Source organism: Peromyscus eremicus, chromosome 5 (genome assembly GCF_949786415.1).
Source record: "Peromyscus eremicus chromosome 5, PerEre_H2_v1, whole genome shotgun sequence".
Classification (NCBI taxonomy): Eukaryota; Metazoa; Chordata; class Mammalia; order Rodentia; family Cricetidae; genus Peromyscus; species Peromyscus eremicus.
In genome coordinates, this window is record NC_081420.1 from 61,872,262 (window position 1) to 61,897,500 (window position 25,239).

The 25,239-nt window shown below is 45.6% G+C and overlaps 1 protein-coding gene and 1 pseudogene across 2 annotated transcripts in view; one reads left to right on the forward strand and one right to left on the reverse strand.

Annotated features, from left to right (window-relative positions):
* The window catches only part of Camk1d (calcium/calmodulin dependent protein kinase ID), a 415,689-nt gene that overhangs the window by 357,625 nt on the left and 32,825 nt on the right, over positions 1-25,239 (forward strand). For both annotated transcript variants that reach the window (XM_059263561.1, XM_059263562.1), the window contains exon 6: positions 17,276-17,351. In XM_059263561.1, the coding sequence (XP_059119544.1) occupies positions 17,276-17,351 (76 nt within the window). The remainder of the gene's footprint in view (positions 1-17,275; positions 17,352-25,239) is intronic.
* LOC131911471 (V-type proton ATPase subunit E 1-like) lies at positions 11,991-12,654 on the reverse strand (annotated as a pseudogene).

Genomic DNA, 25,239 nt, shown 5'->3' on the forward strand with positions numbered 1-25,239 from the left:
ACATGATGAGGAAAGGGTGGGATATTAATAACTCCTTCAAAGGTGTAGCCCCAATGACCAGGACACCTCACAATAGGCCCAACTTCAGTATTCTGCCATCTCCCCAAAGCACCACATACTGGGGACTGAACCTCTATCACATGAGCCCTTAGAGAACATTTATCCAGAAAACTGTTCACATCCCTGAGTCAATCACTTACCAAGTGTGTACTCACTGTCTACCGTGTCCCCAGCACTGTTCTGAACGTTGTTCAGACACCTTACCTGCCCTCACGGAGCTTGCTGCTATTGTTTGGTAGCCGAAACAATAGACCACAGAGAGAGAGAGAGAGAGAGAGAGAGAGAGAGAGAGAGAGAGAGAGAGAGAGAGAGAGAGAGAGAGAAATGGACAAGGCCGTCTCTGATTGTGCTGTGCTGAGGAGTAGCATGAATTGTTAGAAGGTCTTGTTAATAAGATCAAACCTGAGGCCAGTTATTGGGGTGAATGCTGGAAGATTAGAGAAGCAGAACAAGCCATGGCCGGCCACCTTGCCTCGCCAATTCCTCAGCTGATTCTATTCCCTCAGACTGGACGCTTCTGAGTCCTTACCCAAATGGATCTCAGCTGAACTGTGCTGCTCAAAGCCTGAAATCTTAACTAGCCAAAAGCTTCTAGTTCCTGGTCCTCACACCTTACATACCTTTCTGCTTTCTGCCTCACTCCCTGGGATTAAAGGCTCACTTCCTGGGATTAAAGGTGTGAGTCACCATGCTTGGCTGTTTCCAGTGTGGCCTTAAACTCGCAGAGATCCAGATCGATCTCTGCCTCCCAAGTGATAGGATTAAAGGCGTGAGTGCCACCATTTTCTAGCCTATGTATCCAGTGGCTGTTCTGTTCTCTGACCCCAAATAAGTTTATTAGGGTGCACAATATTTTGGGGAACACAATACCACTACAGCCAGCAGCATGCCATGGGCAGTGACAGGGATTGAGGGGGACTGAGGACTCTGTTGAGAGAACTGGGGGTTTGAGCCTTTACCTGGATGACAGAAAGCAGCTGGCCACCAGGAAGTTAGAGAAGAGGGGTCATTCTAGGAGAGAAATAAGCTGGTTAAAAAGCCAAAGGCAGAGAGAGGGCAAGCCGGTATGTTTGGTGTGGGGTGAGGTTGGAAAATGGAGACCAGGGCTGAATCCTCATGTAAACTTTGAGGATCTTTCTTTGTGAGAGCAGTGTGTGCACTAGGCATGGTGGGACATTCCTGCATTCCCAGAACTGAGCCGGGGGTTCGGGGGGGGGGGGGCGGGGGGAGGCAGGAAGAAATCGAATTTGAGGCCAGTCTGGGATGTATAGTAAGATCCTGTCAAAAACAAAAAAACAAATAAACAAATAAACACAAAACAGAAGAAGTGGAAGAGAAGATAGAAAGGGAGAGAGCAGGAAGGGAGATAAAGAAGGGGGAAGGAAGGAGGGATGGAGAGAGGGACGGAGGGAAGGAAGGCAGGCAGGCAGTCAGGCAGGTGGGAAGGAAGGAAGGAAGGAAGGGAGGGAGGGAGGGAGGGAGGGAGGGAGGGAGGGAAGGAAGGAAGGAAGGGAAGGAGAGAAGAGGAGAGAGAGGAAGGGAAGAGGGAACACTGTGTAGCCTCCCTAAGGAAGGGAGATTAGTATTGCACAGCCTACACCGTTCCCATGAGTCTTTAGGTAACAACAAGGGAACCTTCCTAAAGGGCTGAGGAGATTCAGTCTATAACCCATTGGTCTAGAGACAGCGGAACACTGTGGGGAGTGCCCAGTGACCTTGGAGGCACTCCATGGTGTTTCAAGTCCTTGCATAATTACATTGTCATATCAAAATGGACATGTCACTGCCATTTCATTTTCCAAGTTACTCAGAGGAGGGAAGCAAAGAGCCAGCGGAGAAGAATGGTGAGTAAGATGAGGGAAGGGAAAGGAGGAAGAGATTTAGAAGGATGGGAACCTCACCAAAAGGACGTGGCAGCCTGGGCAAATGACAAGACCTTGTTACTACAAATTTTAAAATGTTATGCTGCTATGCCGTTCGTCTATTCCAGAATTAATTATTTAATGCCTGCCTTCTGTTTGAGGGATTCTAACAGAATGAAAAATGTATTAGGAGAAAAAAAAGACAAAGCAGACAGAAATCCTCCCTTGTGTCCTTACATTTAGAGAGAAGGAGACAGATTATAGGCAAATAACGAAGTAAATTCATTCCTGTGTTATCTCAGTAACAAGGATAAGTGTGTGTGTGTGTGTGTGTGTGTGTGTGTGTGTGTGTGTGTGTGTGTAGCGTGCATGCAGGAAGAAGCCAGAAGACAATCTCAGGACCATCTACCTTGTTCTTTGAGACAGTGTCTCTCATTGGGACCTGGAGCATGCCAACTAGGCTGACTTGAGTGGCCAGTGAGCCCAGAGAGCACGCTGGGGTAGAGTTCTGATCCTCATGCTTGTGCAGCAAACATTTTATTGACTGACCCTTCTTTCCTGTCCCTGCATATCCTTTTATAAAAGGGAGACATGGCCCATGGAGACAGTGTCCCCTACTAATGGGTGATTATAAACATCACTCCCTCCCTGGCGCTGAGTTCCTATTGTATGCAGCTTCAGTGCCTGGTTCCATCCAACCCCAGGACAGCGTGGCAAGGTATATAATATAAGATGTGTGTATGGTTATGTATTTCAAGTATAACATAACTAGTGTATTTCAGGAGCAAAACTAAAAGTCCTGGTAAGGAGAGGAGTCATCAGTAACTAGCACAACCAAGAGGAACCTTCTGGAAGAACTGAAGGAAGGTAGAGCTCAGGCAACAAGGACAGTTACAGTTGCCGCACAAGCCCTGAACTCCTCTCTGCTGCTACCTGTAGGATCTGTGAGAAAGGACCAGACTCCTTTAGCTTGGGGAACAGGCTGCTGCAAACAAGTGCTTTCTGGTAATGAGGAGGAATGGTTGGCCCATCTGGTGGCAATGAGCTGCTCAGAGGACCGTGGTGTCTGTCAGTATGATACAGACCTGGACCTGGAATCCATTTAAGTCAAGGGTTCTGTTCTCCTTGATGCCAACAACAACAGGCAAAGTCAGAACTAAGAAACTTATAAATTAGAGTGCCTGAGCTGTGAAATTAATTAAAATACCCAAATGGGTCCCCTGAGGTCACTGAGTATGTGATAGAAAGCATCCATCTCAATCATGGAACTGATAAAGAGCAGGGGTGACAAATATACTATTTAGTAGAGAAGAACCTCTACTCGTGTGTGTGTGTGTGTGTGTGTGTGTGTGTGTGTGTATGTGTGTATGTGTGTATCTATGTGTGTGTCTATATGTGTGTATGTATGTGTATGTGTTTGGGGGGTGTGAGATGTTTGTGTGGTGTATGTAAGTGCTGTGTGTATATCTGTGCGTGTATGTATGTGTGTATGTGTGGGTGTGGGGGTGCGTGTGTGGTATATGTGTGTGAGTGGTATATGTGTGTGAGTGGTGTGTGTGTGTGTGTGTGTGTGTGTGTGTGTGTGTGTGTGTTTGCTTGTTTAGTTTTGGTTTTTTGCTGTTTGCTCATTTCACTTTTTCTGCACACTAACATGGTTGCGCCGATTCAAGGACCACAGTCAGGTCTTCTGGTTTCAGAAACAAAAATAACCTTTAAGAGAACCTCATATATAGAGATCAAGTGGCTATGTGTCTCTCAAGAATGGGGTGCCATGTTGCTCTCTTCCAACCAGAGTGCTGCTGTAGAGAGAGGGGGTGGCTGGGGGCAGGCACTCTGCCTGGGCTGTCGTGGTTCTAAAGGGAGAGTTTTCATTATGGACTCTTGTTGAGCAGGGATGTATCACTCGGCAGTATTTCCTTCCCCGCACCCCACTATTTCCTGATTGCTTTTGACTTGGAGCTGAGAGAGACCGTTGGCACCTGGACACATCATTTTATTTACAATCAGAACCATATGAGCAAAATTTTAATTCATGAATGATTGTTGAGACACAATCACACAAGGGACCATCCCAGTATCCTTCCAGAACTTCGCTTCAGCATCGCTAGCCCAGCCATGCAGGCATCATTAGTCTATTTCTGCCTTAACTTGCCTAAAGTAGTTTAAACACATTTGGTCTTGGGTTTCCTTACATGAAGCTGGTGAACAGTTGGTCGGCATTCTTGGAATGTTACTTTTTCCACCCAGTTAGAGGAATGCCCTTAATTCAGGGATCACTGAATTTTTAGAACTTGAGTTGAGATTTAAGATTGGGGAGGGCTTGGAAACCAGAGATGTGGATCAGCACAGTATTAGCATTGGGACCACCATCCTCAAGATAACTTAGCCTGTAGCTGGTACCAGTCATAGCAGGTAACCTGAATGCAAATGTCTGTTTATTTTAGTTGATACATGTGTGTGGCTTGTGTGCATGTTCATTTAAGTATGTGTATATGCATGCACATGTGTGTGTGTGTGTGTGTGTGTGTGTGTGTGTGTGTGTGTGTGTGAAAACCAAGGCCAATGTCAGGAGTCTTCATTTGCCCTCCACTTTATTTTTTGAGACGTGGTCTCTCACTGGACCTGGTATTCATGGGTTCAGCTAGGCTGTTTGTCCAGTGATCTGTAGGGATCCATCTATCTTCTCCCCAGCACCGGGACTGTAGAATAGCTCCTGGTTTTCACTTGGGTGCTAGGAGCCTGAACTCAGATCCTTAAGCTTGTACAGCAGACACTTTACCAATTGAACTATCCCTTCAGCTCCTGGAAGCATGCTCTTCCAGACCTCTGCCATTGGCTGGGGATAAGGGGAGGCTAAGAGTTCTCATTTTATCATGCATAACACAAACATGCTAGACCATGTATCCCCCCCCCCTTTTTTTTTTTTTTTTTGGCAAGGATGTAGGCAGTACTAGGGCTAAAACCCAGGCTAGGCAAGTTCTGCCACTGTGCCACTGAGCTGTCTCCAAGACTTGGTTGTTGTTCTAAGATATATGCACTTCTGTAGATATATGATAGCCATATGCTAAAAAAAGCCCTGCCTTTGTCTCTGTCCTCACAGACAGGACGAACTGTATTAATTTGATGGGCATCTCCCATTTCTGTTCTCAGCAGCTGGAGTAATCTCCACTGATATTTCCTCAGAGGACTTCTGTTCACTGTGGTAGGCTCTCCCCAGCAGAGTTTTGCTTCTTGTTTTTCACTTAGTGTCATACTTTGGCAGCTGACTGGATGCATTACTTCACTGTTCTCATCCCCTCGCCACAGGCCAGTGCTAAAATGAGATTTTATGTAGCTGATAACATGTCATGCCAAGCTGATGGTAGTCAGATGGTCCAAATAAGACTTCCTTTTCTTTCTTTCATATCAGCCTGACAGTGATAACTCCCAGCAAGCATCTCATGCCATGTGCTATAACTAGACCCTACTTGTTAGAAAAGACAGGGCCCCCTAAAGGGTAGACTTCTAGGTAATGTGTTTTGGTTTTCATCAGTCTTTGCAAGAGTGAACATTGACAGGGACAAAAAAGCTCATTATTAGAGAGTGGACAAAGTAAACCCAGCCTGTGTACATGGCCACACTAAGCCTCTCTCTATTGGCAGAACGTGCTGGGGATCAAAGCCAGGGTCCTGCACAGGCTAGGCCAGCACTCTACTGCTAGGCTCTATGTCCGTCCTAACTCACTTTTTCCTCATACCATGATCTTTTAAAACATGAGGACCAAAGTTCAGTCCCCAGAGCCCACATGAAAAAGCCAAGGAAAGCTTCTTGCCAGACTTCAGAAGAACAGATTATCTTAGGAATAAAGTACTTTGGTCAGTCATAAGCCAGACAGGTTGGGAGGGCAAATACTCGAACCATTCCATAAGGGTCAAATAGCAGTTATCTATTACCAAATTGCACTAAAATTCCTTAATGTGACACTTATCTCCTCCAGTCCACTGAATTCCAAGTTGCTTCTACATTCAAAACCCCAGCTAGTTCTGGATTTTCTACTCCCTTCCTGTTCCTCAGCTTCATTCCATCACCCACCATCCACATACTGGCTTCGGTAGAGTTTGCATAGAAATCCCAGCTTAGGTCCAAACGGTAATTACCAGCCAAGGTGATGCATTCATGGAGACATTTCAAGCCTGTAATCAAAGTCAAGGGGCTACTGGAACATCAGAGTGGACTGATGCTCTTTAGCGGTAGACTTTTTAGTAAATTATAGTTTTAAGTCATGGGTTAAAAAACAGCAAAGGAGCCTATAGCAACAAAAGGAGTCCAGAGCTGCCCCAAGAACCTTGCACTCTGAGATGGAAGGTAATGGCAAACGAACCATGGCCAAGGATGGGCCTGTGTTTCAGAGAGAGAGAGAGAGAGAGAGAGAGAGGAGAGGGAGAGGGAGAGGGAGAGGGAGAGAGAGAGAGAGAGGGAGGGAGAGGGAGGAGAGGGAGAGGGAGAGGGAGAGGGAGAGGGAGAGGGAGAGGGAGAGGGAGAGGGAGGGAGAGAGGGAGGGAGGGAGAGAGAGAGAGAGAGAGAGAGAGAGAGAGAGAGAGAGAGAGAGAGAGAGAGAGAGATTCTTTTGAGACCAGATCTTGTTACGGAGACAAGGTGGCCTTCAATTTCATCATCAGCCCATCTCAGCCTCCCAAGTGCCAGTAATACAGGCACGTCCAGGCTCAGCTGTATCCAGATTCTAATACTCCAGAGAAAGCAGTGCATGGTCAGGTTTTCACAGGACATTCCTTCATCTTGTATTGGGTTGTTTGTTTTTAAATATTGCTGCTAAAAATTCTCCTGAAACAGATCTAAGAACATTGGGCATTCCTTCCTGTTGTCATGAGCTTTTCCCCCAAGGCCAAATACACTCTTAAAATGTATATATTTCTGAAGCTCTAATAACACCGAAGCTGGGTTATGTTCCCCTTGATCTCTAGCACTTGTTTGTTTTTGTTCTTTTGGGGGGCCCGCCACCCAGCTCCCAAATAAATCACCCACAGAGGCTTATTCTTAATTATAAATGCCTGGCCTTAACTTGGCTTGTTGTTAGCAAGCTTTTTTTTAACTTTAAATTATCCTATCTTTTGCCTCTGATCTTTTTCCTTTTCTTACTTCTGTAAATCTTACTCATACTCCATGGCTTGCTGTGTAGCTGAGTGGCTGACCCTTATTGTCCTACTCCTTCTCTGGCTACTTCTTCCTCTCATTCCTTCTCCCAGATTTCTCTTTCTATTTATCCTCTCTGCCTGCCAGCTCCACCTATTTCTCTCTCCTGCTTCACTGTTAGCTGATTAGCTCTTTATTAGACCATTAGGTGTTTTATACAGGCACAGTAACACAGCTTCACAGAGTTAAACAAATGTAACATAAACAAAAGTAACACACCTTAAAATAATATTCTACAACAAGCACTTTTAGTTTTTCATCTCTGGACTGTTTAAAAAAATTGTCACTGGGGATGTAGCTCAGTTGGTAGAATGCTTGCCCAGCATGGACAAAGCCACAGGTTCAATCCCAACATATAGCATAGACTAGACCTGTGCTGGTGCATGCCAGTCATCCTAGCACTTGGGAGGGAAAGGCAGGAAGATCAGAAGTTCAAGGTCATCCTTGGCTACATAATGAGTCTGAGGCCAGCCTGAGCTATACAAGACCCAGTCTCAAACTAATTTAGATAATAAAAAATATCTTTTTTTTTTAATTGTTTTACTCTTTTGGGGTCCCATCTCCCAGCTCCCAAATAAATACACAGAAACTTTTTCTTACTTATGAATGCCTGGCCATAGCTTGGTTTGTTTCTAGCCAGCTTTTCTAACTTAAATTACCCCATTTCTCTTTAGCTACATTTTGCCTCTGGGCTTTTTACCTCTTTTTATTCTATATATCTTTCTTTCCTCCTTACTCCGTGGCTAGGTGGCTGGCCCCTGGTGTCCTCCTTTCCTTCTCCTTTTCTCGCTCCTCCCTCTTCTCTTAAGCCTAGATTTCTCCTCCTATTTTTTTTTTCTCTCTACGTGCCAGGCCTGACTATTTCTCTCTCCTCCCTAGCTATCGGCCATTCAGCTCTTTATTAGACCAATCAGGTGTTTTAGACAGGCAATGTAACACAGCTTCACAGAGTTAACAAATGCAACATAAAGAATGCAACACATCTTTGTGGCATTAAAACAAATATTCCACAGCATAAACACATGTAACACATCTTCGACTAATATTCCACAGCATCTTCTTGCCACCCCGTCACATGCAGTGTCACTCACTCTTTGAAACTCTGCTGCAGTGTCTGCCTGTTTTCATTCATCTAACAGACATGTGTTTCTCCTTGTGTCTTCCTCAAGGGCAAGACTACCACTTGTGATCCAACAGTTTAACTGGTCACAGGCTTCCTGGCATTCCTTATCAAGAGAAGTCACATTCAGCTATTCCACGGACCATACATTCTTTTCACTAAAGTGTCAAGCACTCTGACAAACAAGACACCAAAACAACAGATAATGATATTTCTAAGGCATAATGACAGAAAAGCCTACCTATAAGTCTATTCTTTAGCCCAGGTTTTTAAAAATGTAGAGTTGCCTTTTGTTTGTTTGAGGCAGGGTTTCATGTAGTTCAGGCTATCATTGGACTTGTTAATAGAGTCAAAGATGACCTTGAACTTCCCATCTTCTTGCCTCTACCTCCCAAGTGCTGGGATTAGAGGTATGGGCACCATGGGTTTTATTTAGAGTAAATGCACTAATTTCAGACTTTTAGTCAAACTACACTTGCGCTAACCCAAAGCACTTCTTCCTCTGTGCCTGATGGTCATGTCTATTTTCTCACACTCTTCCTCGAGAAGGCAGCTCCCGCGTGGCTGGTGTCCAGTTACTTCTGAGCTCAGTGCCCAGGAGAAGAGGAACACTATGTTCCTATCCAGCAGTAGCCAGAGTCACTTCCTCACCCCATAAAGCCAGGACCCAGTATAGGCAGGCACTCTAGTCACCACTGATGGAATGATTGCATCGAGTGAGTAATGCCATTCCAGTACCCTTGGTTCTAGACCATCGACTTTTATTCTGGCATCTAGGGCTGCACCTTCCTGACTGTGTTGCTGTCCTTCACTCCCTGAGGTGATCGTCTATGGCATGCTGAGAGGAAGGGTAGAATAAACATCTTAAAGAGGGGAACAAATCACCTCCAATGTGAACTTGAACTTGGTGACAGGGTGATGGTCTCTCGGTTTACCCTCCTAGCAGGAACTGCTTTGGGGTATGTCCTAGAGTGCTCAGGAAAGGGGGAAATTCCTGTTCTTTGTAAAATTGGTTCCCATGTCCCCACCTGCACAGGCAACTGATCTCTGTTTTCACTTAGATAAATCTTTTTCCTGCCTCCCTTTCAAGAAGAAAAAATCAGGAATTAAATTATTTTACAAACGAGATGAAAGGCCCCTAAAATTCTTTTTTTTTTCTTCCCCACATCTCTTGGGCCCCACCCTTACCAGGAACACTTTCCCTAAATCAATATAAAATAGCTAGGTTTATAGACGCCATTGCCCACAGAGTGGAATTTTCCGTATGTGGGTTGGTTGCGTCTTACAGTAATAAATCCCTTCCTGTTAAATTCTAGATCTACTGTTTTCCACAAAGCTTGAGGGAAACATAGACATCCAGAGAACTCTGTCTGTGGAGAACTCTGATAGCTTGTGGGATGATCTGATGCTTTACTGCACCTACATGGTTCGCATAAAGATGAGCTTTAATTTACTGTAATGAACTAACTAGTAAGTTTCCATGAGGAAGACTGAGGAAAGCTGAACAGTACCCTAAGTCCCGAGAGGGATGAAGTTTTGAGCTGTTAGCTCATAAAATAACATTTTTCTCCTGTTAGATTTAAACCTAGTAATTCTTTTTTTTTTTTTTTTTTTTTTTTTTTTTTTTTTTTTCGAGACAGGGTTTCTCTGTGTAGCTTTGCGCCTTTCCTGGGACTCACTTGGTAGCCCAGGCTGGCCTCGAACTCACAGAGATCCGCCTGGCTCTGCCTCCCGAGTGCTGGGATTAAAGGCGTGCGCCACCACCGCCCGGCTAAACCTAGTAATTCTGAGATGTCTTTAAGAAAGGGTTTTTAAAAGAAGAATGGCCTAGTGGCAGGCATACCCACATGTAGAGAATTAGAGCCAATTTTCTTTTATCCCAAATTCCTGGCAGTAATTACTTGATTATGGAATGATTGAGCTTGCTTTTACTCAATATACGTATTTCCTCATAAACAGTTACGGGCATTCTAAAACCTTTTTGGTTTTTTTTTTCTTACTTTTCCTTGTTCCCTTTCTTTTCTCTCTCTTCCTCTTTCTCCTTCATCCTCCCTCTCCCTTTACTTCCCGCTCACCTCCCCCCACCATTGTATTACTCACTAAACATTCTTAAAGTGATAGATCTCTTTATAGTCCACTTGTGCAGAATTTGAAAGTATCATCCTATAAGAATGATGGCATGTGTGGTGACTAGGTTGGGTCTCAGTTGAACTAGACTGTGCTTGGCCTGGGACATACAAGAACTGTTCTATATCCCTGTCTCCAGCAGTATGAAGTCTAGATGTCACAGTGTGATTCCCAAAGCCAGGAGGGATGGAGGGGGATAGTGTAAGGCACAGTAAACTATGAGGCTGCTATGTTGGAGGATTTTGGTAAGAGGTTTGAAGGACCCAACTGTGTATTACCCAGGGAGAGTTCCCCCCACAGCCCCAGGTTGCTCTCTCTATGCCTAAAAAGGCTGGCTTTGACCAAGCCTAACAGACAGTCAGAGGATGGGACGTACTGTGTATAAGTTCTTCTCAACACCTTCAAGTGTATGGGTCTCTCTACAGCCTTCTCCACTGGGCTCTCTACAAGGCTGTGCCAGGAGAACAGGCCCTTTCCTGTTCTGCCTAGTACCACAACCCCTAGTCCCTTGTCATTAACTCCACTGACATGAATTGAATTGAAAGCCTACCTATTTTAAAAATGTTGGGGTTATTGGGAAGTCATTGACTGAATTTCCCACTACATGTCAATTCTGCTGCATGCTATTAGAAAAGTCTGTTTCGCCTTGAGGGGAAAATCCCCTGGCATCTCCAGGCTCAAGGAACCCTGGCAGCCTGGCTCACAGGGTGTTTATTGCTAAGTCCCCAGGCTCAGCTCTGCACCTCATTGGTCTAGAAACTTATTATCATCCCCAAGGTTGTCAGTTGGATGCTGTGGATTTATTTTATTTTTTAGAAGAATTGCAGCAGAGTTTTGCCAAGTGGTCTGAGACCGATAGCACCATAATAAGGCGTTTGGCTGGTTAGCGCCGTGCAAGCTGGCTGCAGAAAAGACCAGAATACTCAGTCACTCCCCAAGTGCTCTCTATCTGCTACTATGCTGCTGAAAAGAAATGCAGAAAATGGGAAGAGGCGGTCCAAACCAGCAGGTGGACTCAGGAGAACAGAAGGGTAGAACTGGAGACAGTCTCTCCACTGGCTTTGGGAGATCCTAGGATTTGATCTCCATGTCAACCTACTTAGAGAGTGTGCATGCATGCACGTGTGTATATTAAACTGAGAGTCTCACACATTCTTTTTTCTTCCATATAAACCTTTCGTTTTAATAAATAAAGAGTATTTGTGGCTTAGGTTTTTAAATCACATTTACAGATAAGGGAAACTAGGCCCAAATAGTAACAGTGAAGCTAGTGTTGCTGGAGGAACATAAGCTCCACCCCCCATGCACTTCACACCCAAAGAGCAGGGGACAGCATGTACAACTCACTCTAGACCAGACTAGGAGCAGGGAAAAAATGGGTCCTTGGTGAGTGCCATGCAGCATCATCTGACCCCTCGTGGCCTGCTGCAGAACCAGTGCACAGCTGTGATGTCAGATGAGCTGGGGCTGGGTTCCTGTCCACACCAAGAGGCCCTTCCGTTGACACTGGGCCGAGGGCATTAGCTGCAGAGGGTATCCATTGATTATCAGTATTAGAACAGAGAGAAGAAGCCACACAGATCTCTGCTTCTTCAGGAGTATAGCCTCAGATGACCAGCACTGCCCCAGGCTCAGTCCAGAAACTTCCTATTGGCCTTTGCACCAGACAAGGCTCCCCAGACTTCCGGCATCATGTGCTGGCCTATGAGGTCTGAATGGCTTTCCAGAGTGTTGGAAACCTTTATCTTGCAATCCCCGTTATAGATTTCAATCCACCAGCTATCTCCTCAGGCAGGTAAGCCTCCTCGTCAGTTTGGACACCAACATCTTTTTTGGTGGCAATTGTATACATAGGAATTGCTTTTTGTACTGCGGCCTTCACCAAAGGGAAATCTTGTTTTCTGCAATGCACAGTCATTCGACGGTCCAACAGCTGGTATGAGCACTGGAGGACCAGCCCTCCCAGCAGCACTTGGTACCTGATTGTATCTTTTACCACCTTGCTGCTTTGCCTTATTGAGCAGATAAGTGAGATCTTCCTCTGAGGACTTTGAGCCCTGCTTGGGTCATCAGATTAGACATTGGAATTTTCTTTTGCTGCTCAATCTGCTCTTCTTCCTTCTCATAATAATCCATAATCTTAAGTCTTTGGGTTTGCACAAGATAACCTTTTCTCAATGTTTAAGTCTTCTTCTGCCTTCGCATCTGTTCTTCTGCTTTCTCATTGGCCTCTTGTTTGATGGAAGCCATCATGTGCTTAACCTGCTTCTGCAGGTCTGCATCAGTGAGCGCCATGGTGAAGGCAAAGCTCGAACAAGGGGGCCACCTCCAGTCCAGGCTTTAATTCGTGTTGGAGAAAACCCGAGAGGAAAACCCAGAGCAGGATTCAGCTTCCTTTACTTTATAACCCTGCCTTCCGGTTCCTGCCTGGTCTCACACATTCTAAGCAAGTGTTCTACCTCCGAGCTGTATCCCTGCCCCTTCTGTTTTCTAAGCATGTCTGTGGGATGAAAGGAAAGCATTGAAAGCCATTGGGGTGAGCTTTTCCAAAGAATGTTCCCTGTGGTTCCAGCAGTCACATTACAGGTGAAATCAGAACTCAGGCTCTTGGTGTATGTATGACGCATGTCACAGTGTTTTTAAATACTTGGAATTACTGAGGATGCTGTTTGCAAAGCACTTCACTTTGTGGTTTTCTTTTCTTTCTTTCTTTTTTTTTGGGGGGGGTTAGAGACAGCATGTTTCTCTGTGTAGTTTTGGTGCCTGTCTTAGATCTCTCTCTGTAGACCAGGCTGGCCTCGAACTCACAGAGATCCGCCTGGCTCTGCCTCCCGAGTGCTGGGATTAAAGGTGTGCACCACCACTGCCTGGCACTTTGCTTCATGTTTTTAAATATTCGTTATTTTGTTTTGTTTTTAGTTTTAGGGTTTTATGCTTTGAAAACCAAGTTTCACTCTGTAGCCTGTGCTGGCCAGGAGCTCACTGTGGCTCAGGCTGGCCTCAGACCCATGACATCAAAATGAGCAACAGAAGTTTGGCATGAATGCAGACATTTCCGTCCACAATTTTTTTATCCCGATATTTGCCTATTGATAAGTTAGAACTTTCCCCTAACATTCATGCTCCAAATGCAAACCAGAAACATTTTCTAGCCATATGATTGATGTTACAAACTTTATTGTATAGGTAGAATCCCACAATATATAAATGATTGTAGCAAGTGCATGGCTTCAAGAACCTGAGTATCACAGGCCTGGAGAGATGGCTCAGGCGGTAAAGTGCCTGGCTTGTGAGCATGAGGTCCTGAGTTCAATCCCCAGAACCTATGGCTTTTGGTTTTTGGTTTTTTGTTTTGTTTTAGAAACTGAATGCGATGGGATTGTAATATCAGCACTGGGGAAATAGGGATCCCTGGTGGATCCCTGGGGCCTCACTGGCCAGCTAACCTAGCCTACTAGCTGAGTCCCAGGCCATGGAAAGCCTTGTCTCAAAAACAAAAAATGTATGTTATGGTACTTGAAAAAGGAAAGCCAAGGCTGTCCTCTGGCCTCCGAATGTGGCCTCCTGCACACACACACACACACACACACACACACACACACACACACACACACACACACACACACACACACCCTCTCTCTCTCTCTCAACGTTTCAAGTAATGTGAATCAGCTGCTTCCTTTGAAATCTCTGCAATGCCTTCCCCAGCTGCTCAGAATGTTAGTGGAGTTCCTGCTCAAGGTGAAATGTGTGGCTAGTACCAGCACACTCTTGTCTCTAAGCACTGAGGACTTGGAAATGGGTTTTATTCTTTTAGAGATACCCTCCTCCTCCCACAGTCAATGAGAGGGAGGAAAAGGGAACAGAGACGAACTGAGTTCATCCTCGGAGAGATACGGCTTTGCAGGGCGGTAGTCTCTGTACATCTTAGCCCAGGGCATGGACCCAGTCTTTGCTTATATACTATGTAAGCAGCTGTCATTAGATCTGGACAGCTTCCTTCTCCGTGTCTGTCACATTGGGCACCTGCAGCAATGACAGTGAGTTTGTGCTGTCAGGCTGGCACTAATTCCGCTGTGCTTCTGTGCCATTTGACACCTGGGTTGGCAGGCTGGTAGGACCAGGCTGGAAGACTGGCCTTCTTGCTAATGAGCCCTGGGATCCTTGAAGTGGTCCAGGGCCTCTACCCACCGGCTTGACTCTGCTCCTGACATCTGGGTCACTCTGTGTGTAGTGAGAATGTCATCAGGTGTTTTGGGTGCCTCCTCTGCCTGTGATAAACTTGTCATCAGGGCCTCTACCCACCGGCTTGACTCTGCTCCTGACATCTGGGTCACTCTGTGTGTAGTGAGAATGTCATCAGGTGTTTTGGGTGCCTCCTCTGCCTGTGATAAACTTGTCATCAGGCCCCATAGTGCTCCTGCAGGTGCAGTCACTGAGCACCGTCTGTGCCAATGTGTCCACTTGGACCAGAGTGTCAGCCTCCTAAATCAAAAGGACATTGACTGTGGTTAAGTGGCTCCCTTTGTCACTTCCCATAACAGAGGAGGCTGAGAAACGTCCTCTTAGCAGTGAGTCAGGAAGGACCCACTTATGCACCTGGCTTCTAACTCTCCAAGGGCTGTTTCTCAAGAGGGTGACCACCCTGCTTCACCGGTCTGTAAACCTTTTTGCTACTGCACTGAGGGCAACCATAGCAAAGAAAAGACAGGCATGCAAATGCATTTCCATTCTGTTGAAAAAAAGTCTGATAAAAGACTTGATGGAATTTAGGACTGAAATGTAAAATGAGATTTGGGTCGATCCGTAGGCTGTATTTCTCTCTCGTGGGCAGATACTCAACAGGAGTTTGTACGGCTTCCTATTCTTTTTAACGTATGGGTATATATGTGTATGTATTGCACATTTGTGTATGTGCAGATGCATGTATGTGGCTGGGTACATGTGCACATGTGCGTACCTTTGTATGGAGGTCAGAGAACAGCTTTGTCTATCATTACTCAACCACTGTCCACCCTGAGTTATTTTCAGCAGTGTCTCTCTCACTGGCCTAGATCTCACCAAGTAGGCTAGGCTGGCCAGCCAGCACACTCCAAATATTCGTCTTCCTCTCCCTCCCCAGCACTGGGATCACAGGTGTGCTTCCACACTTTGTTTTGTTTTGTTTTGTTTTTCAAGACAGGGTGTCTCTGTGTAGTTTTGGTGACTTTCCTGGATCTCACTCTGTAAACCAGGCTGGCCTCGAACTCACAGAGATCCGTCTGGCTCTGCCTCCCGAGTGCTGGGATTAAAGGCATGCGCCACCACCGCCCGGCTTTTCCACACTTTTTATTTGAGTCCTAGGGGTCGTACTCTGGCCCTCCTGCTTGCAAGACAAGCTCTTTACCAACTGAGCTACCTTTTCAGCCTACACCTTCCTGTTCTTGCTCAGGGAGTCATTTATCTTCAAGAGAATGAAAGGACAGATTTCCGTGGCAGATTTTCTGGACTTTTCTTACAGACTGAAGAAGTTCTCACTTTAATAAAACAGTATGGTCTAACAGAAAGATCCAGAATGAGGCTCAGACTGGCCTGCTTTTCCATGTCTGACTGTGACTTGGGGAAAACCACTTCTCCAAGGAGGCTCTGTTTCCTGCCCTTGCTCTCAGAGCTCAGGTGCATTTCTCACGCAGTGTCTGTTGAGAAGATGAGAAGAGTGAACATTAGGAACTGCTGGCACAAGCCCCAGCTGAGAGCAGCACTTAGTGAGATTAGGACCCTTCGGAGCAGAAGTGGGTGAAGAGATCACTTCCTGGCTGGCTGGCTTTGACCGCTTGGCTCAACCTCTCAGTACCCTTGTGTCTTCCTCTATAACTTGGGGATAATGAATGTATGATAGCAGTGTTTTCCCAAGGTTGTTGGGGTTAGTAAGCCATCCGAATCCCAGAGGACACATAATTCTAGGCATAGCAAGGACTTTATCAATGATTCTATTTTCACTTTGTCTCCCTTTGTGATTGTTCTGGAACTCGTGCACTAAAGAGGCCTCGAGCATGGATATGTTTAAGGTAAAGGAGGTTTCACTTGTCAGGGAGATGGATCATCTCACGTGTACTTAATCCACATCGAGTGCCCCCTGCACCAGACACTGTGGGTCACAGACACCAGGTAGAGACCTGATCCTGAGCTGTGGCCACAAGGCCAGGGACACGGGCACCAGGGCTGGTTCAAACTGAGCCCAAGCCCTGGAAGCAATGGCTCTTGCTGGACTCCTGGCTCAGTGATGAAGGGAGATTAAGGAGCAGTCCCCCTACTCAGCAGAGGAGCAGGTGAGAGTGCCAGTAGGCAAATCACCCCCAACTCAGGGAAAACAAGAGCGCTCCAGGCTAGCCCTCTCTGCTGTGCTGTACACTCCATGAAGGCATAGGAAGGGCTATTTGCCCTTGTCCCCATGGCACCTCACCAAACCCCACAGGAACCAGGGATGCTGTCCTTAGTCACTTTGGGGGTACAGCTCATACTCCATACCCCAATTGAGTGTTACCTTCTCACAATATTGTTGACTAAGCTATGATACTTAGAATATTTATTGATCATTTGATGGATGATTATTTCTATACACACACACACACCCCTCTTTGGTGTTTTTTTTTTAACTTAGAAAAACTGACAAATGGGGTCATTTATTATCTGTTTGAATATCTTTGGAACTTGGGGTTGAACTTGAACGTAGGACTTTGTGTAGGCTGAGCATGCATTCTACCACTGATAGTTTGGGTTCCTCAGCCCCCTGCTCAGTTTCTAGACTCACAGTGGCTCAAAATCTGAATATCCAACAAGGAAAAACAAAAATCAGAAAATTAAAAGTCCAAGTAAATGGCTTTGGTCTCAGGCACTTAAATCAGCAGGATTGTGAATCTTCTTTATCTGTCCACAGCCCCTGAAGTTCTTGCTCAGAAACCATACAGCAAAGCTGTTGACTGCTGGTCCATTGGGGTGATCGCCTATATCTTGTAAGTGTTGCCGGCCACCATGGCCCCCTCTCCTCTTGTTTGACTGTGGTGATATCGTGTTGTTTTTATTAATAAGACTCTTTAAGATTCATGCTACATGTGACTGTGGCAAAATATGTATAACACATATTTTTATCATTCTGGTGTATTAAGTTCATCCTCAGCAGTTCCACCACTGTCTATTTCCAGAATGTTTTCATCATCCCAAACTGAGACTCTGTCCTAACAAACAGCTGCTCCCTATGCGCCTCCTCCGCCCCTGGTAACCTCCACTCTACCCTCTGTCTTTGTGAACCTGACTGCTCTTGGGGCCTTGTAGAGGTGGGATCAAATGGCAGTGTTTCTTTTTCAATCAGCTCATTTTGTTTATGATGTGCTCAGAGTTCATCCGTGTTGAAGCACATGTCAGAATTTTTTTGCTTTCGGGGCTGATACCCAACTGTCTGTACCACCCTGAGTTTATCTTCTCACCCCTCTGGGGACAACTGAGAGTTTCTACCACCTTGGGCTTTTGTGCAGAGTGCTGCTATGGCCATGAATGTACAACTGTGTACATTGTTCAAACACTCGCTTTCAGTTTTGGGGAAGGTGTGAGTCTAAAAATGGAACTGATGTTTATATCGTACGATAATTCTTTGTCTAGCTTTTGAGAGGCCACTAGCAGTGTATGGAGCAACAGACCACTTTAAGGAAACATTCTCAGCAATCATGTTTGGCATTCACATCGATGCTTAAAAATAAAAATAAATCCTTAAAAAATAAAAAGAGCATACCCAGGCATGGTGGCACCTCCCTTTAGTCCCCGCACTTGGAAGGCAGAGGCAGGCGGACCTCTGTGAGTCTGAAGCCAGTGTAATCTACATAATGAGTTTCAAGACAGCCACGGCTATGGAGAGAGACCCTGTCTCAAAAACAACAATCAATTAATTAATGAACTACAAAAATAAAATATCCCTCCTAATAGGCGGGGTCTATTTTGATTTTCATTTTCATTTCCCTATTAACTTGTAACAGAGACTCTTCTCATGCGCCAATGTGGCTATGGAGGAGATGGGTTAAAAAACACTGTGAAAATACTCGTACAATTCCAAAAGAAATCACAATTACGAAAAAAAAAATGAATGGAAATCAAAACACATGGTTTGAATTCCTCATTTCCTGTTCGAGGTCTTACCTCCTTGATCCAGGAAATGTCTTCTAGCCCATGCCCTCCTTAAAGCCGTTTCCGGATCATCCATTCTGTGCCTTATCATTAGGTTTTGTTTTGCTTCAGTCTGCTCTAAAGCCGGTTTTAATTGCAGTTGTATTTGCAAATATTTATTATGTGATAGGCTTTTATATCAGGTTTAGCCTGACCAGTTTCTATAATGGCTAGGAAATGAAGTTCCTCTCCTGATCATCCCCCAAAGAAGGGGGTGTTCTCTACTAAACAGACCTCCCCTGCCAAAGGTTAGAAGACAGTGTGGTTGGAGAAGCTTCCTGCAGTATATGGCATCCTTTTTCCTAGAATCCTGCAAACACGCTTCCCTGTGTGTTCGCTTTGCCTTGTTACCTAGGAAGCAAATGGTCTTTCTGAAGCAACATGCAAAGGGGCAGCTGGTGCAATCCAGTGTGGATTGGGGTGAAGCCCCTGTGGGCTTGTAATATTGCAACAGGGGAGCTTGACCCGCTGTGATACACCCCATAGGGTTCTCATTTATGGAAATACGTGAGTGCTAAGACTAAGATATTCCACTTATATATGTCTTCATTTTCTAAGCATGTCGGGTGTGTCATGCTTTAACTGGGAAATGTTCCCCACAGACTCCTAGGGTCCCCGTTGGTGGTGCTCTTTTTAGGAAATCCTGGAAGCTCTAGGAGGTGGGACTTAGCTGGGGGATATGGTTCACTGGAGGTATGGTCTTGATAACTCTATCCTGCCCTCATCTGGTTTCTGTCTCCCTCTCTCTCTACCCAACTGTGGTGAACTGTGAGGTAAAATGGCCCATCCCACCCTCTAAGTTATGTCTGTCAGGTGTGCTGGTCACAGATATACAAAGGTAACTAATACTGCATCTTCTGCAGTGGTTCGTTGCTTTAGGGGGGGCAGAATGGGAAATAGACCCTTTTGAGAATCTAATAACAGTTGTCAGAGTCTGTCAGAGTCCAGCTCTGACCTGTTGAAGGGTTCTTGCGGGGAGAAGAGAGGAATGAGTAAACAATAGAAAGAGACAATAATAAAGACAGAGACATGGGATAGCTGGGCAGGGGGAGTTTGGGTCAATACCCAGTCGCCTCAAGATTTATTATTCCAAAGGGCTTTTTATACAATGCCAAGGGGCAAGGCAAAAGACCTCCCCCTTTCAAGATCAAAGGACAATGTACAGCCAAGTGTAGACCCTTCCAAACACCTGGTAACCACACCGGTGGCCAAATCATCCCATTATGCAGCCCTGCTGGGTAAAGCAAGCTCAGATTCTCTGACCTTGAGTAAGTAGTAGGAAGCCTTTGCAGGCCTCCACAAGTTGTGAAATCAGTCCCCTCATAAAACCACACACATACAATTAGGCACAGTCCTGCGTAAACGGACAGTTAAGTTACAAGGACCCTGTGTTATTCAGCCTAGCTCTATAAATCCCTGGTTACAATCCTCTTTAGAGGTCCTGACTCTCCCAGCTTGCCTGGAAAGCTTAAAAAGGAAATGAAAGACTAGACCTTTCCTGCCAACAGTTGAAGCTGATCTTGGTGGCCTGGAAGGGTCTACCCTGGGGCTGTACTCACCTTGGGTTTGTGGGTATCATTTTTTCCCTTGACATCTTGACATAGAGAAGGGTATCAACAGTTGCCTGGGATGAATATTGATTAGCGTTTCTTAGAATTATCGGGTAAGGAGCTAGAAAGATGGCTCAGCAGTCAAGGGCACTTGCTGCCCTTACAGAGGACTGGAGTTTGGTTTTCAGCACACGTGATGGGCAGCTCACAGCAGCTTCTAACTCCAGCTCCAGGGGCTCTGATGTCCTCTTCGGCCTTTATGGCACACACACACACACACACACACACACACACACACACACACACACACGATAAAAATACAATAAATCTCTAGAGTTTCCGAGTAAGAGACTACAAGTAGGAATGCCTTAGAGCTCCAGCTGTTAGAGAAGATACAGCGGGGTAAACAATGACCAGTTAACAATGCCCGTGATTCCTTAGACCGGCAAAGGCCAGTAAAATCCCTAGGGAGCCTCTGCTTCTTGCTTGCAGGTGGTTCCCTTTCTTGCTATGTCCTCCCATAACAATGAGAGCACATAGAAGCAAGCTCTCTGGTTTCCTTTCTAAACCAGCCATTGACAAAGAAAATGGGACCATCTTGCTTGGCAACTTAACCAGGTGGCATTGTGGAAGAAGGAAAATCCTCAAGTAAAATCACGGTGCTGCTAGAGAAGGCTGCAAGGAGTAGACTGGTAACAGGCACTTAGCTGCATCTGCCCTGAGCCACGGTTAGGAACATATTAGGATTTACTAACATGGTTAGCAATGCTATGTTGAGCTTCCAAGAGTTCCAAGGTGCAGATGTGGCATGTGTATGTTGGTATGTCTGAACAGTGGTATAGCTAGACACTTACAGCTATGGTACACAATGCAGTATTTCAAGCTGGTCTTAAAGGAAGACATACCATATTTCTTGACTTCCACTTTAATAAGAACTTGGTAAGTTCATGCTTGATGGTTTTCCTTTGGTACCACTAGCTTTCCCCAGAAAAATACCATCAGGTTGATTTCATGACTGTGTCAGATTTTGAGATGGTGGGCAAGGATTCCTTTTTTCTTGGTGATGGCCAGAACTCTACCAAGCCCAGGCATAGAATGAATGAACTTTGGGCATTTTAGTTACATCCTATAAGGTGTTCAGATGCCACCTGGAGGTTGGTAGTATAGACCTGTAATTTCAAAGTTTTGGGGGTGCAGAGGCAGGAGAATTGGGAGTTCCGTGCCACTCTGAGCTACTTAAAAAGTTCCAAGACAGTCTCTACTATATGAAAAGACACTGTGTTAAAAACTTTCTGGGTATAATTTTCTATGTAACATGGCTATGTATAGAAAAACACTAGCTTTGATTTTAACATTATAAATATTGTAACTTACTTATAAGTAACTTGTCTGACTGTGTACATCACTAGCACTCTGGTAGAGTCTCCTAGTCTTTGTCATATTTATATCTCTAGCACCCAGGTCAGTTCCCAGACAGAGAAAGCACTAGAGAAATGATGATCATTGGCGCTGGTAATAAGACACTGGAGGCTCTTGGTCTCATATGTTCAACCAGCTGTTGGAGTCCATGGAATGAAGCAATCATTGAAGGGACTGGGAAGGGATATACCATTCAAGGTCTATGTAGAAGACTGGAGAAGATTAACATACAGAAGGAGAGACATGTGAACAGAGGAGGGATGAGGGCAAAGGCTAAGTGTGCTGTGATACTTGGAGGGCTGGTGAAGTCTCCCTATGAAGGTCCTATGGCCTAAGTTGGTAGGGGTGGCACAAAATTGGCACTAGGTTAAATCAACATTAAAAGCAGAAGCCAGGGTTTTGGATATGGCTCAGTCAGTAAAGTGCCTGCCACCCAAGCTAAGTGCCTGACCTTGGACCTCCAGCACCCATATAAAAGCTGAGCATGGTGGGGCATGTCCATAATCCCAGTCCTGGGGAAATAGGGACCAGTGGATTCCTGGAGCTCACTGTTTAGCCAGACTGATGAATCGGTGAGCTTTGGGTTCAATAAGAGACCCTGTCTCAAAAAGGAAAGTGGAAAGTAATTGAAGGAGATAATTGAGATCCACCTCTGGCCTCCACATGGGTATGCTCATACCAACATCAGCATGTACACATGTATTTAACACACAAAAACACACAAACAAAAATTGCACTTTTCAATCTCAGACTTTTGCAACTTCAACTTTTTTGTTGATCCACTGTGTGTAGCCTTCCTTCCGCCCATCCACTGTCTGTAGAGGGGACACAGCTATGGAGCAGGCTGAGACCAACAAACACCACCAGAGAGAAACTAGCTTTCCCAAGACCCTTATTCTTCTTCTCCGTTAGAGTGGAAAAGACACCAGCCTCTTCCGATTTTTGGAACTCTGCCCTATTATTTTCAATTGATCAGCCTGTCACCATGAGATATTAGACCACAGCAAAATGGCTGAGACAGACCACGTCGCCACGCTGTCGTCTCTCTGCACACCACATAAACATCACTCACTTTGCCACTGCAGGTGCTCGTTAAATTGCCTCTCTCTCTGTCTCCTTGCTCGTTTCTCTGTTATCCATCATGTAGAAGGAGAAATCGTTTTCCTGTCAAGGCTATTCATCGCTGTTGAGCACACTTGATAGGTCCTGATCCTGCCAGGGATCTTCCTCTAGTGCTGAGGATTTACAAGCACCTTTGCCTGCAGAGCTTAAGCTGCTGAGAAAGATAAGGTAGTGTATGCTGGTGTCCAGCGTGGTGGGCTTCACCTGGCCAAGATAGTACAAATGCCAAGGGAAAAAAAAATAAATGCCAAGTGTACATTTCATGGACCAAACTCTCACTTCAGAAAGATTAATGATTGTTTCTCTAAATTATGCTCAGAGATGCATCATGCTGCAGAAAACACACTGGCTTTCTGCTGAGATGAAAACTGATACCCTGGGGACGTTCACACTCCCAAACTGAAGAAATCAGGTAGATCAGAAGCAATGAAGCAAGCTAGATAGATAGGCTCAGCTAGGCTTCCCCGTGACCTCTGACCTGTCTGTCTGCTTAGAAGAAACACATAGGCAAAAATGCAGCGATCCTCTTTCTTTTTTTTCTGGCCTCCCACACTTTTCACTTATTAGAACTAGGTCACATAAATATTGATGTGCCTGTGTGTGTGTACAACTTAATTATCTCTTAAGAAAGGAGTGAAGAACACTTCATCTACATACAGGTAGGTTCATTTCCTCACACAAAGACTGATTCTCGCCAAGGGAGTCCCAGAGGTTGACAGCTGGCTCTTTATGGAATGCAGATGTTTCAGGGAAGGAACAAGAGACCAAGCAAGCGTCGAAGGCAGAGACTGCAGTGTAACCACTAGGCCCCAGCCCAAGCTACAGTATCGCAATAGTGATTCCCACTCTTGGTACCAGGAAGGTTAATAAACAGAAGAATACTTGCTGCTGTGACCAGCGGGCAGCGAGCACCTTGTTATACCCTGAACTTTGCATGGTAGGGTCCATCACATCTTTCATGTCACCCTTAGCCCCCCATCTGGATTGTGCCTATAGAAATGTAGAAAGTAAATTAGATTGTAAATTAGTGATACAGGCCTATACTTCCAACTACCAGGGAGACTGGGGCAGGGGGATGGTGAGTTCAAGGCTTTGCTGGGACTGCAAAGTAAGTTCAAGGCCAGACTAAGTAACTTAGCCTGTATGAAAAGTGAAATAATATAGGCTGAGGCTCACTCACTGTTAGAGCACTTGTCTAGTTTATGTGAGAACTGGGGTTGGGTCCCCAGAGCAAAAGAAGGAAGGAAGGGAATGAGAGAGGAGGGGAAGAGGAAAGAGGGAAGGAGGGAAGGGAAGAAGGAAAATGATATCTCCAAGGAAAAGCACCAGAGACTCACAGCCCGTGTGCATGGGATCACGGTTAAGAGACTCAGAATGGATGTTTAAATAATGAGTTGTCTGTTGACTGAATCACAGTGAGACCCCACCCCCACTTAGGTCAGGATGCGCATGGCAAGAAACAAGCATGTTCCCTCCCCAAGAAAGGATGCACGAGGGATGAACTATAGCCAAGATTTTCCTGGGCAGACATGAACTCGGGTCCGTGGAGATGGGTAGCATCGCCTGTGTTTGTGAAACCCAATAAGTCTCCAGGTCACCCTTCTCAGGCTAGAGAAACACGACTGCATATAGCTCGCATTCTTATCAGGTCAGAGTGGCCTGAGCTGACCGGCTCGTTCCTGCCTTCCTTTCTCTTGCTCCAGGGGCCAAACCTGCACTCTCCTCCTGTCATTTTGGCGTTGGCCCTTTTGGTTAATCAGGCAACGCTTATTTATGATAATTCCAGAGTTTGCTTTGGCTTGGTTTATTGGTCGCATCTTGGTGTGCCTGCATTCCAAGGACTTGCAGAAAGGCTCGCCGGCTCCTCTCTGTCCTTTGTAATGAGTGGATCCTATGGATGCTAAATGCCATTTGTGGCTTGAGAGTCCTGGTAGCCTTCGTCTCTGCTGGAGATCCTGCTTGGTCACACTTGAGCTTTGGGAGCGTGTGAAGGCCTCTCCTCTGTTCAGGGCAGGGACCAAATTAGTCTCCTGGACCAGTTGTTTTAGCCCTGTCTCCTCAAAGTATTCTGACTTCAATCAGAGGGTGCTGGGCATGCAAAGCCATAAGGAGAGCATGCCACAGCCATGCACTTGAGGTTCTGAATCTGTATATTTTGGATGACAGTGGATACAACTCCCTGTCACTGACTTCAGACAGAGTAGTCTCCACTGTTAACTGTGGCCCTCCTCGAGAGAGCATACCATGGATGGCGAAAGTGGAAGAGAGTAGCTGGCATCTGCCATTTCTGAACCTAAATACACAGCTTTGGGCCAGATGGAAGAACATTTTACTTCCTCTAGTCTCTCATTATCATCTAGAAACTGTCGTGTATGCAGCAGCTAAATGACTTGGCATATTTAGCCTGGAGAACGGAGGGCAGAGGATTGACAGGCATTCGATTTACTAACATTTATTGAGCCTAAAACATGTCAGGCAATATGATGGGGTGCAGAGATGGCTCTATTCCTGCCCTGGCCTTGGAGGCACTTGCTGCCTGCTGGCAGCAACAGACAGCAAACACATAAATTGCTCTCTAGTCTTGCTGGCTGTCATG